This window comes from Furipterus horrens, unplaced genomic scaffold (assembly GCF_987537825.1).
Source record: "Furipterus horrens unplaced genomic scaffold, mFurHor1.1.pri manual_scaffold_9, whole genome shotgun sequence".
Classification (NCBI taxonomy): domain Eukaryota; kingdom Metazoa; phylum Chordata; class Mammalia; order Chiroptera; family Furipteridae; genus Furipterus; species Furipterus horrens.
The window spans coordinates 56378835-56392111 of record NW_028327179.1 but is presented as its reverse complement, the minus strand read 5'-3'; the positions used below and the strand labels follow the sequence as shown (position 1 = coordinate 56392111).

The following is a 13277-nucleotide window of genomic DNA, read 5'->3' as shown; positions in this document are numbered from 1 at the left end:
GATGGAACAGACTGACAGCTGTGAGAGGGGAAGGTGCTGGGGGACTTGGATGAAAGAATGTGAAGGGATTAAGCAAAAAGCATAGATAGATAAGATAAATAAATATATCTATAGACATAGATATAAATATAATATATAGATATATACATAATACACAGACACACACAACAGTATAGTTATTGCCAGAGGGAAAGAGGGCTGAGTGGAGGTGGACAAAGTGGGGTGAAATGGGGCTGGAAAGAGACTTTCCTTGGGGCGTGGGTGCATGATGTAGTATGCAGATATTTTGTGGTGTTGTACATTTGAAATCAGTAACCCCATTAATTCAATTAAAAATAAATATATATTTAAAACTGAATGTTACCTAGTATCTCCAACTATGATTTTTTAATAATTTCCAAAATTTTAATGAAAAAGTGAAAAAACGGCATTTCAAATTTATTGCTCTATATGGGATGTCTATATAATTGATCATGTAATTAAGAACCTTCTGAGAGATAAAAGGAATTCTAATAATGATCACATGTGACCACAGGGTAAGCCAAGAATGTCACAGGCAAAACAAGATGTATAGTTACTTCTAGTAGGTGTTAAATTCAAATTTAATGCTTTCTTCTAAATTTTTTCATCACACATTATACAGGGTGGGGCAAAAGCAGGTTTACAGCTGTGTTCACGAAAAAATTTACTCTTGTATTATTATTTATTAATTTTTGTATTATTGTCCATATGAACAATTGTGAACCTACTTTTGCCCCACCCTGTATTATGCAATTGAGCTATTCTTCATTTAAGTTAAGTCTTTCAGTGATTTAGAAGGTAATGCAGTACCTTGTCCTTAGCATCACAACTACTTACTTCATTTAAGCTGTCTAACCACATATAACAACTTCAACACTATCACCTGAGAGAGGACTGTGCTTTCTTATTCTTTTCATTTAATACCCAAAAAAAAGGAAATGGCTAGACCAAAAGCAAACCTGCAAATAAACCACCTTTATGTCCTTTAAATATATATCTACTAAAATGTACTAATAGTCCAAATCTTTGTGATACTAAAATTCAAGTCACTCCTTTACAAAGAAAAATGCTAACATTTCCATTTTTAGTGCCTGCAATACCTTTTTCTCTTATTTTCATTTGTTCCTTCAACAACTAGAAGTTTACTATGTGCCAGGCACTGTACTAGGTGCTGGAGAAAGCAAGACAAGGAAAGGCAAGGCAGGCCCAGGTGCCCTCTTACCTCTAGGGGCAAAACAGGTCTGTATCAGGACAACAGAAGCTTATAACTTCTGCTGCTGAGAGACTGTTTAATATTTAGCCACTGTCCTCATGAGAAAACTTGAGAGTAAAATCCATTTTTCTAGGCACATCAATTTCAATAATAGTTTTTAATTTTTTCTTAAACTGAACATTCAGACAATAAAAATAATACAACACACTATGACATACAATATAATACAATAAAGTAATCCATTCTTAACACTCCTTCTCTGGCCACTACGAATCTGCATTTTGTCTTAGACAAAGCAGCTCCCCAGGAGAACCCTGTGAAAGTATTTACTGTTCTTGTTTAGTACCTTTGGCCAATGAAGTGATATTCCCAACTACCACTAGGCGGTGATAAAAGTCACAGGCTTGCTTACTGAAGAATATTTGAGAGGTATTCCTCACATTATTATCTTAATTAGTAATTCAGAACTAATTAAGAAAATACATTAGTGCTGAGGAATTTTATTAGTTTTAGAAAAATAAAAGCTATACAAAAGCATGAATTATAGTGCAAAATTCCTACTTTTTTAAAGGAATGAATCCTATGATATGTAAAAGTTTCAATGAAATAATGCTTATAATGAGGTAATGAAAAGTTTAATACTTACTGTAATAGTTTTTGCTGGCTGAGAAATAGCTTTTCTGCTAATTCATATATTTATACCATCTGACTCTTTGCTTTTATGTTTTATATTGCTTTGGATCCAACACCAATAGTCCAGAATATCAAGTTACTTCAAGTTCTCATAATACATTCTATCTCTCATTGCTGTACCTTTGATCTTCACATGGCTTGGAGTCTGTTTTACTATATTGCGTGTGTGTGTGTGTGTGTGTTTAAAATATTTACTAAGACTAATGCTGGGAATAAAATAACGCAGTCACCAACTCACATTTACATCTCAGTGACAGAAACAGGGCAAGTCACTGCTAAAGACAGTGCATACTACATAGGATAACAGGGTTGTGGAACAGGTTCCAAAGAACAGGCAAAGGACAAGGATGTATTACCCAGACTGCCAGGAGCCAGGGGTAGGTTGGGGATGAGGAGAAGCCTTCTGAACATGTGAGTGGAGACTAGGATTGCAGAGATGTGGTGTTAAGGGTAGAAAAATGTGCAAGATGAACAATGGCTTGAGAGGGTTTGGGCACAGAGCATTTTCAGAAGAACTAAGAACAGAACACAAGGGAAGTGACTAGCAGAGAGGATGGGGAATGAATGGGTAGGGGTGGTCACAGAAGTGCGTTCTGCCAGGCTAAGGATTCGTGATTTTTTTAAATCCTTGATGACACTGAACATTTTTGGGCCAGGTAATAATATAAGCAATTTTAAATTTTTATTAATATTAAAAAGCTGTATATTTATTAGCTATGAGTGTGGACTCTAGCACTAGAGCCAGCTTTCAAATCCTAGCACCACCTTTATTCTTCGTATAATGTTGGACAAATTACTTCACCTCTCTGTGCCTCAATATCTTTATCTCTAAAATAGAGATAATGAGACTTTTACATCAGGGTGGTTATGAGAAACACAACAATGCAATTGCTAGTTTTAACACTGCACTCTGGTGGCTGGTTATCAGAAGGCAACTAAGGCAGGGAGACGGGCTGCTGCAGAAACTGAATCAAGAAATGCTGTATGGAAGTTCAAGATAAAACTAAGTGGTACAATTTGAATGTGATAAAGGAGGCAGAAATAAAGAAGATCAAAATGGCCTGGTTAATGATGGGATGTGAGCCAAGAAATGGGTGGTGTCCCCAGTGAGGCTCTGGTTTCTAACTTGGGAAATTCTTAGACATGGGAGAACCTGAAGGAGGGTCAGTTTAGAAGAGAGCATCAGGACCCCTATTTCTGCCTGCTTGTCTTCTAACATGCAGATAACAAGACACAGTGTCTCTGGCACTCTACTCCATTTAATTTTACATTTCTGTGTCTCACCACTGATCACATATCAAGACCGTTTCTCAGTTATTCTCATATCCCAAATACCTGGTATGTTAAATGTTCACTAACTGTTCTGATAAATAGAAGGAGAGGGGAAGAGGACAAGCTGAGCTTTTGAATAATGAACAAAAACACAAATGTTAATTAAATTTTTTTACCTGCTTCAGATTCAGGAGGAGAATAAAACTGACCATCAGAAAGACCACCGGGGATAAGGGCTGCCCTCTCTGATGCATCATGAACTATCAGGAGTCCTGGAAGAGAATAAATTCAGATGCTTGGAATGAGGTCATTGTTCTGGTAGCTTCTATGCAAGATTGCCCACAATAAAATGATGTTAATATCATATTTTAAAAAACCACTCTTCGCAAAAAGAGGTACTTAGAAAATCTTTTAATCAAAAATGTTTTATTAATAAACTCTGAACCTGTGAGAGATTCCAACTAGTTTTTTTAAATTGCCCCATGACTTATGTGATTCTTTGATTCAGTATTTATAGCATCTTCCCTAGAGATTACCTCCTCCTTACAGAAATAACATCAAAATCAAAACACAAAGCAAAATAGAAAATTTAGTCAGCTAATACAAATGGCCTGTTGTCTGCATTTGGTTGGAGAAATGTCAGATGTGGAACATAATAAATGAACAGACTTTTATAAATATAAAAAGAGTAATTAAGATGAAGAAATATTTATCCATTAAAAAGGTCCTCAAACAAGAAAGGTATTAAAAAAGGAGAGAGAAGAAAAGGAAGCATGACGTGGATAGCTCAAGAACACGAACACATGGTGAGAGAGGCCATCAAAAATGAGTTCTCTTGACTGAATGTGAGTTAACAATGAGAAAAAGATAGACGAAGCACCAGGCCAAATAAAAGGTATCCGGTATGTGTGTAAAATATGCTACAGATAGTGAAAATAAATGCTACTGTAAAATTTTTCATTACTTGTGTTTTGCTTTATTAGTTACTTTGCACTTAGTTTAATCATATAAGCATTCAGGCCTCCATCACATTAACAGTTGTTCTGTTTTTAATCAAGTACAATTTGATCCTTATATGTAATTAAAAAATGACTCCCATTAACTTTATTGGTCCCTTCCCCACAATGTTTTCATTAAGGAAAAGAAGGCACAACATGGATACAGCTTGGTCTGATTAATGTATTTTAAAACCTCCTCTTGAATAATTCTTTTCTTGTAGATTTCTTTTCTGTAAATGAGATTTTCCAAGAGAAAACCATTTGCAAGGTTACTTTTCCTTTGCTGCTCCTTGAGGTTATAATCATGCTTAAATTTAAATAAGACACGAGACTTTTTTTTTTTCTATTAGGCAAGACAAATAGATGACTGACAACATAAAAACAGCATGTCTTAATTCTGTCTGGGTCTTTGTGTTGAACTTGAATCATGTCACCTCAAAGAGGGTGGGTGGAGTATGTGGGCTTCTACTAAGGCCATCATTTGGAAAACAAGTCCAGCCGCATAATCAATCATAAAGCTCACTTGGCCTTCCCAGTCAACCCAGGGATACTCAGAGCCACACAGGGAGACTACAACAGCTTTGGCAGGACCTGTGATTCCACAATGCTGACTATCACTCAGCTACTCAAGAGAAAGATAGTGAGAGCCTGAGATGGCTGAGCATTTCCTTGGCTTGCTATTTCCTCTTCCTGAACTCCATCTTTATTATTAATCTATCAACAGTTATATCTAGGCACTCAATTGTTCTAATTGTGGCCCATCCAAAGCCACGAGCTGTATGGATAGCCATGTGGAACTCTGGGGAATCACTAACTTTTAGAATTGCTGACTCAGTTCCCCTGAAACTGTTTTACATCTCACCAGAGTCCATCTTCTTCTAAGGAACCCAGGTCTGCTGCTGGAGAAAAGAGCCACATTCTGTCACTATCCTTTCATCCAACATTTCTTGTAATTTCTGCTATACCCATTGAAGAAGGAGACACCAAAATCTGCCTAACTCACCCACATGCAGCTCCATTCAAATCCAGCTCAGTATCTAGCCAGTCTCAGGAGGCTAACTTTGAGACAAACTTACTGTTTTCTTCTTCTGCTTCTTGAGGTAACACTTTGAAATCCAGGAACCATGTCTCGATCCAGGCAAGGATGAATGAAATAATGGGCAGCACATAACCAAAAGCTCCTTGAGAGAAAAGCTGGAAGAACAGATGTGACCAGCAGAGGGAAACACAGTTACCATGAGCTCACAATGGAAAAAGAGGCTTTGTCATTATAGGTGACAAAGTATCAGAAAAAGTAGTAGATCATACCTTTGAGAGAATCACTTTTGCCAGTAAAAAGGCACTGGTCACTGCTGTCGTCAACTGAAAGACACATAATTCAGCACCACTCAAATTAGACATTGTACATTCTAGAGGTACCTTCCTCACACGAAACCCACATGAGCCAGAAACACATAATGCCTGAGAAACCTATGCCCAGCCTGGCTCCTTCCCACATCACTTCATCTCTATTCCCTAAATCCAGAATGGGGCAAAGTGGGCTTCCACGTGGCACACAATCCCAGGCCAGCTCTCATGGCTTCCTTTCTCCCACATTTCAGCAGGTGTGTTGGGAAACTAAGTTTCATCCAAAGACACTATCACCACAGAAGAAGGGGCAGTGAAATACAGAGACAGGGTTCCCCCTAGGGGTTGGGATTATCCCACAGGATCTGCCAGTGTCACTCCATCCTCTAAGATTTGTAGCAATATGAAACCCAACCAAAGTGAATGCCAAACAAGAGTCTTGACTGACAGAATGGAGATCAGAGAATACCAGGAGTCTTGCTCAGTAAGTACTAACAAAGTTACAGAGTCAGTATTTGTTAGCAAAACACAACCAGCTAGCACATGAGCACATGCATACACTCAAACACCAGCCAGAGTCAGCCACTTGGGAGAGGAAGCATTTTACATTCTTTATAGGCTAGACTAAGTGATCTTTAGGTACCAGCTGACTTCTTTCAGTTGCATGGACCCTCTCTACAAATATTTTTAAAAGTAAAAATCAGAAACAATAAAATGAATGTGCTAATCTGGCTGTCATTTTGATAATTTATAATTAGATACTGAAGATAACTTTCTTAAAACTCCCCTAGATTGTCAACCACTTTTCTGTAAAAAAAAACAACACTGAGACAGATGGAGTGACAAATACTAGTGCATGTTGCATGTTAAAGAGACTCAAATAGGGACTATTATAGAAAATTGGTAAGGGACAGTCATTGCAGCTATTTGGTATTGGCAAAAGCGTATTCAAGACAGGGAGTCAAGCTGGCTAAACCTGTTAGCTCACATCCATGAAATGTGAGCTTGGACCCAACGGATACTCTAACGGCTGTGTGGATGCTCAGAAGAGATGGCCCCAGGCAAAGGTGGCCCCTGGTGTACTCAATCTCAGGAGTGCTGGACGAGCCTGTGCCAACCCACACAAACGCCATGGTCTCACACTCCAAAAGCAGCATTCCCCTCATAAACCTGACTTATTAGAACTTTCAAAAAGGTGAGTGCTCAGATGTCTATGGAAATGGCAGTAACAGTATTGCTTATAATTCTTTCAATCAATAAATATTTATTAAGAGTGAAAAGCATGTGTCAAATATGCTAGATGCAAGGAAACAAATGAGTAAAAAGGCCATTGCCTAAAGACAATAAAAAGGAGCATGAGAACTTTTCCTTTTAAAATTGGAGGAGAAGGAATAAAATAGGGAGGAAGGCAATTATCAAAATAAGCAGAGAGCAAATCATGAAAAAAATCACCAAGCTGTTTCAACCAATGGGGAAATTTTCTAAGCATCTGTGTGACAGAGGTACTGATCTTACCTCTCACTGTAAAATGAGGTAGAGGGTGGGCTGCTGCTTGGCCAATAATCCTGTCGGGCCTCTAGCGTTCTCATTTGGTTCAGTATCCATACAGACAAACCTAGTCAGTCATTACCATTGGAAAGAAGCCCTGGAGAATTAAACCTGTCAAAGTGTGGAGGAAAGGGGACTCAGGAAAAACTAGAATTCAACCTAGATGAAAACCTCCTCTTCTTCCAGGTCAGCCCTGTTGTGAGCAGGCCCTAGCCACCAGCAGTGAAGGAGATGAACCATTACACCAGGGATACTCACCGCTATTGCCCACCAATGGCGCAGTCTGCATACAGCATAGGCAAGTATTAACACTTTGAATCGAAAAACTGCCAAAAGCTATATTGAAAAAAGACAAGTTTTTAAAAATATATACAAAAGGTAAGTAGTTTAGTTTTATGAGAAACCCACCAAAGTGCCTTCATTATTCTGATTTAGCTGAAGACTGCCACAGACTAGCATTGGTCTATAGCATTTAAGATCTCTAGAATTTATGTAATACCACCCAAATAAGTATTCAAATAAACTTCCCATTCTCAACAAAAAGATATAAATTAAATGTTTGTTTTTCCTTTCTATTTGAGTCCACATATATTTCTGATATGCTTTTAAGACTGGAAAATATGTTCTGAAAGTTGATCCACTTCAGGTACAAATGCTCACTTTTGAAAGATACCAGGTTTTTAGTAAAGCCCACTATAAAGCTCTGAGGTACTGGGGTACTATGCCAGTAGGTACTATCTGATTATGTAGGGTGATTCAGGACTTTTGTGAAACCCTTTAGTGTATTAGTAACCCACATAATCCCCACCGCGACAACCACACGAGTCAAATGATATCAAACCTATTACACAGGTAAGATGGATAGAAAAATTGTCCAAAACCATATAACTTCTCAGTGAGGAAGCCAGGATTTGAATCCAGGCTGCCTGACCAGGCTTTTAACCACTATACTATAGCTGTCTTAGCAACTCTCATCTACTATGCAGTAAACATAGAATAAAATTTATCAATTTTACTTGGAAAACATGCTCATTTGGAGTTGGGAGAGGTCAGGCTGACTTTTGAGACTCAGGGTCAGAGTTTGCCAATAGTTCCTCACTAATCAAAACTGCTGAAAGGCTGGAGGCTAAATTTTTTGCTGCTTTTGATTAGATAACCTCATTTAAGATCCATTTACATGAATGAAGTTCACAAGTTGTATTTGTTTTAATTTGCTGCTTCCATTAAATATGTGTTTTCCAACAATCTCCTAACAATTTAGTTTCTCTACTCATTCCAAACTCTATCTCTGCGTCTGGACTTGGCAAAAGGATAAGTCTCTATCTTGCAGTCTCCCAGAACCCAAGGTTTCTTGGAGGCTGTGCCCATTTCCTTGCCCATGCATGACAGTTTTCCTGTTTAAGCTAAGAGGCCCTATCTATTTGTCCAGTAACTCCTTAAGCCTGGAGTACAGACAGCCAATAGAGATCTGACCAGTGGATTAATCTGGTTTCCTGGCAATTCCTGACTCAGGCTATTTTAAGATAAATTCAGCAAGGGAAATAAGGGGAAAAAGAGAAAAACCAATTTTGTTGTTTACATGCCAATAATTTCAAAAGAAATAAATACCAAGAGATTTGGAATATAACATGTTCTGTCACCAAATTCAATGACCTAGGGTAGGTCAAGACACTGAACCATAAAGCTTAATTTCTTCATTTGGAAAACTAAGGGTATTAAATTATAGTAGTGATTTTCCAAATATTCTGTAGCGGCCAAATACTTTTTCTTCTTTACGTACTATAAAGAATCTTAATACACAAAACAGATAAGAATGAATCCTAACATACTATACAGATAAAAATGAACCTTAAAATACCATACAGATAAAAAACAAACCTTAACACACTATGCAGATAAAAATGGAACTAGTTAGGTTGCAAGGGGGTAATGATAAGGAATCCTGAACTCTACTTATTGGGATTCCACTTCTTTCCCCATACACACTTCTGCAGGCCCCTTCAAAAACAAAACAGACTTTTCAGAGCTGTTTTAAAACCATTAGAAAATAGAATTATTAGAATTCTCAACCATAAATTATGATGACAGTGATTGCAGGTGGTTCTCTGAGTTTCTAGGATATATCTGTCATTGGGTTAAGTGTATTCCTTGTATTATTTCACTGACTTTTCAGAATGATAATGATCTCATTTTAAATACTGAGGAAACTGAAACTTAGACCTAATCTATTCAAAGATATAAAACTAGTAATCATATTGTGAATCAAACCCATGTTCTTCTGACTTTAGTTAAAATGAATTTGGGGGAATTCACTGTGAATTTTAATTGGCTATGCTGTGTCTAACACGTTAGACTCTGATTTACTTACACTATAAAGAGATACCATCGAGATGTATCAAACCCAGAGTCACAGTGTTTCCTAGAAAGACACTGCCAGCATTCACTTGACTAAAATGCCTGCCTACAGATAAATGCATCTACATAATTCTACAACTGGGTAAAGTTGTCCACAATTACCAATATATATCTTGCCTCAAATTCTATCAGAGAAAAATGAAACACAGACTTGTTATTAAAAATACACTGAAATCTATGTTGAGACAGAAAAGAAACTGTATTTTCATGATGTTGTTATATAAAGAGATAACTTTTCCTTTTAATGATTAGTAGTCAATGGCTTCTATTTCAGCCATCTAAAAGAAAAACGGTTTTTCTCCAAGAAAATCAGAATGGCTTTTGCTGCCTCCCTCATCTCTCATTATTTTATCCTTGAGATGAACAGACAATTCCTTAGAAAGAGGGAAATAGAACACAGAATGGGCCCGTAACTAAAGGAAAAAAGAAAGGTCGTGTTCAAGGGAGAAAACAAATAGAACTACTTAGAATTTGAAGTCTACTGAGAGGATATTTGCCTTTTGGTTAATTCATTATATCTGAAATAAAATATACAACAGAAAATACTTACAAATATATCAAAATAAGAAGAGTAGAAGTCATAGCGTACCACCTCCTTCTCTAACGTGTTCTCAATGCCTCCATTCACCTAGGAAGGAAAGGAAAAAGTAAAAATAAAAAGAGATTTACATGTGAAAGTGATACAAGGAACATACAAGTAAGGTTTCATATACACTTTTCTGCCTACCTTCTCAGAATCCAGAAACACTAAAATATAGAATCTTTATACTTCTAAATAGAAAATGTTGAATAGCATTCCCCACTTAATTCTGAATTTATTCAACAAATAAATGTATAATGAAAAACAATGCTACAGTTTCTGTAGTTCGTATTTCGGCAAACTAAAATTTTAAACTAAGAAAACAAAACAAAACAAAAAAACCCCAAACTTTATCTTAGAAAAGAAAAAAACTTAGCCCAAGCTTAAAATCCTAGAAGCATATTCTTTGAAAGAAGACAATTCACATTTATCTAGGGCTTCCCTCACTTCTGATCACTCTCTATTATTTTATGTCTTGGAAGTAAATTTGACAGAATTTACTTTTAGACTGGATATGGAGTGTGAGAAATACAAAACAAGCAAATCAATCAAGGATGAGACTACATCTGTGGCCTGAGCATCTAGGTCTAGTTTGCTGATGAAGAAGGGCGGGCCCTGGCTGCTGTGGCTCAGTGAATTGAGCGTCAGCCTGCGAGCCAAGTGTCGCTGGTTCGATTCCCAGTCAGGGCATATGACTAGGTTGCACGTTAGGTCCCCAGTTGGGGGCACGAGTGAGAGGTAACCACACAGTGATGTTCCTTTCCCTCTCTTTCTCCTTTCCCCTCTCTCTAAAAGTATAATAAGCAAACAAACAAATAAATAAAAATTAAAAAGAAAGAAGAAAGTGAAAAGCAGGGATGGGTGTGTGCTGGGGGAGACCATGTTAAGTTAAACATCCAACTGGAGGTCACTAACTTCTCAAATATCTCAAAACCATGTCTTCTAGTCTGCTCTAGAACCTGTAAAAGCTCACTGTGACAGTAAGTCCAACATTTCTACATAGAATTTTAGTAGTCTAGAACCAGCTTACCTATGCAAGTTCATTTTTCTATAGGCATTTTCCATATAGACACTTTCTAGCTGGGCTAATATTTTCTCTGCCTCTGTCCCTATCTCCTCCCACACACACACACAAAGCACAAACACACACTCCTGCCTCAGTGCTTCTGCTCACCTTGATCCCCAAACCCTTTCTCTACTGCTCCCACAATCTAATTCCAGTTCATTCTTCTATACCAAATTCCACCTATCCTTCCACATCCAGTTCAGTCCATCTTCTCCATCTACTCCTCAGATAATTCCAACTCACTGACCTCCCCCAATCTGAATTGCTGTTATCATTGGTCATCACAGTGTAATTATACAGAACATAGTGACAGTGGATAATAAAATCAGAATCAAATAAAGGAGTGTAATAAGTACTTGAAACACAAATGTAACAATAGTGAGAGAATAATAATTGACATTTTTGCTCTTTCAAGGTAAATTTATTTCAGTTAATAATAAATTACATAACCCATAATTGTGAAATTTTATAACTGCAAGGGACTGCTGTATAGGATATCTTTTCATTTGATCCTCAGAGGAATTCACAAGGAAGACAAGACAAGTTCAGCTAACTGATTGAGAAACCAAAACCTAGAGAACTTAAATGGCTTGCCTTTTCAGGCCACAGAACTGGTTGTGATAGCTCTTGGTCAAATTAGAAGCATTCTGACACTTTCTAGTACACCAGTTAGAAAATAATAAAATGAGCAATAAGCAGTGATAAAGGCATTTTTTGAACCATAATCTCTATCGAAGTGTCAAAAGCTAAAAAATCAAAAACAAAACAACAACAAAACAACTTCACTTCTACTGCCTTTTGGATCCCTGTCCTTCTCTGTCTACGGAGCCTGGGGGAGCAGAGCCTGGAGAGAAAAGAGTCCTAGAGAAACTCAAGCCATGGTGAATTCCAGATCCAATTCAGGCAATCAGTTTAACTCAGGGGTGTACTAGGAGGACCTATACAGAATCAGAACCATCCCTTCAACTGGCTGAAAACATCAGCTGCCCTACAGGCTTCCAGCGGAAATTGAACCACAGTGTATAGTATAAGGTTTCTCTAGGCCTGCCAGTCCCTGCATTCCAGGCTGGGTCAGTGCCAGTCAATTCCCTGGAGCAAGGAAGAAAAGTGGCTCAGCTGAAGTCATATATAAAGGCAGAGTACTATGGTATTGTTATGATTGCTTAGGACAGTTCAGTCCCCATATGCTTCTGAAGAACTATGCACCCTTTACGTTATTTCTTTTTTTTTTTTAAGACCAGCACTACCGTATATCTCCTCAGCTAAACTTTACCTCATGTAGTTTTCTGTGGAACCTGCAACACCTGCATCAGTAGCCTGTATCCTGATACTCAGTTAATCTATAGTCATTATTAAAAATTAACTTGAGCAATTAGAGATTTAGAGGGAGAGACAACAAAAGAAAATGGATGGTAAAGTGTGTAGTGAAAAACCCAAGTCAGAATTGACAATTCAAATCAAACAGAACTAGAATTTGAATGTTTAAGAAAAGACTTGCTAAAAAAGTCATGATGTACTTTCTTAAAGATCATGTACTCTTGTGTGATCTTAATTTTATAACCGGGAAAACTGAAGTCAGTGGAAAAGTGAAGATAAAAACACATTTCTTAATTTTTAGACCTCATTTAAAAACATTATATAAATATAAACAGACCACTTCTGATGATCAAGACCAAGTGCAGCTCACCTCACTTCTAGTGCAATTTTTTTAAGCAATAAAAAAGGAGAGAAGTGAGAAGTGTGATCCTGTGAACCCACCACAGCTCTGTCCCTGGCCTCCGTCACTTAAAGGCATGTAGTGATATTAGTGGTAAATCAATGAATTCCTTGATTTTATGCTGTCACTACAATTTTTAACTGTGCTCCCTTAAAACTGCTGCTATGCTTTCCTGTTAAAAGGTGCATTTCTATTTTAGCTCTCATTATATTGCTTTAAGTTTTGAAAATATATTATTCTTTAAATATACATTGATTTAAATACTTTCTTTACAGTGGATATATGTGAAATAAACCCAGGACTATATGGTCAACTAATATTTGGCAAAGGGGGAAGGAGCATAAAATGGAGTGAGAAGAGCCTCTTCAACAAATGGTGCTGCGAGAACTGGACAGGGACATGTAAAA

The 13277-nt window shown here is 37.3% G+C and overlaps 1 protein-coding gene across 1 annotated transcript in view; it reads right to left on the bottom strand.

Annotated features, from left to right (window-relative positions):
• STARD3NL (STARD3 N-terminal like) overlaps nucleotides 1-13277 on the bottom strand; it is a gene marked incomplete at its 5' end in the record, with an annotated part of 79942 nt that overhangs the window by 25228 nt on the left and 41437 nt on the right. The window contains 5 exons of the mRNA XM_090286889.1: nucleotides 3376-3471; nucleotides 5274-5391; nucleotides 5506-5559; nucleotides 7351-7428; nucleotides 10058-10135. Coding sequence (XP_090143015.1) covers nucleotides 3376-3471; nucleotides 5274-5391; nucleotides 5506-5559; nucleotides 7351-7428; nucleotides 10058-10135 — 424 coding nt within the window. The remainder of the gene's footprint in view (nucleotides 1-3375; nucleotides 3472-5273; nucleotides 5392-5505; nucleotides 5560-7350; nucleotides 7429-10057; nucleotides 10136-13277) is intronic.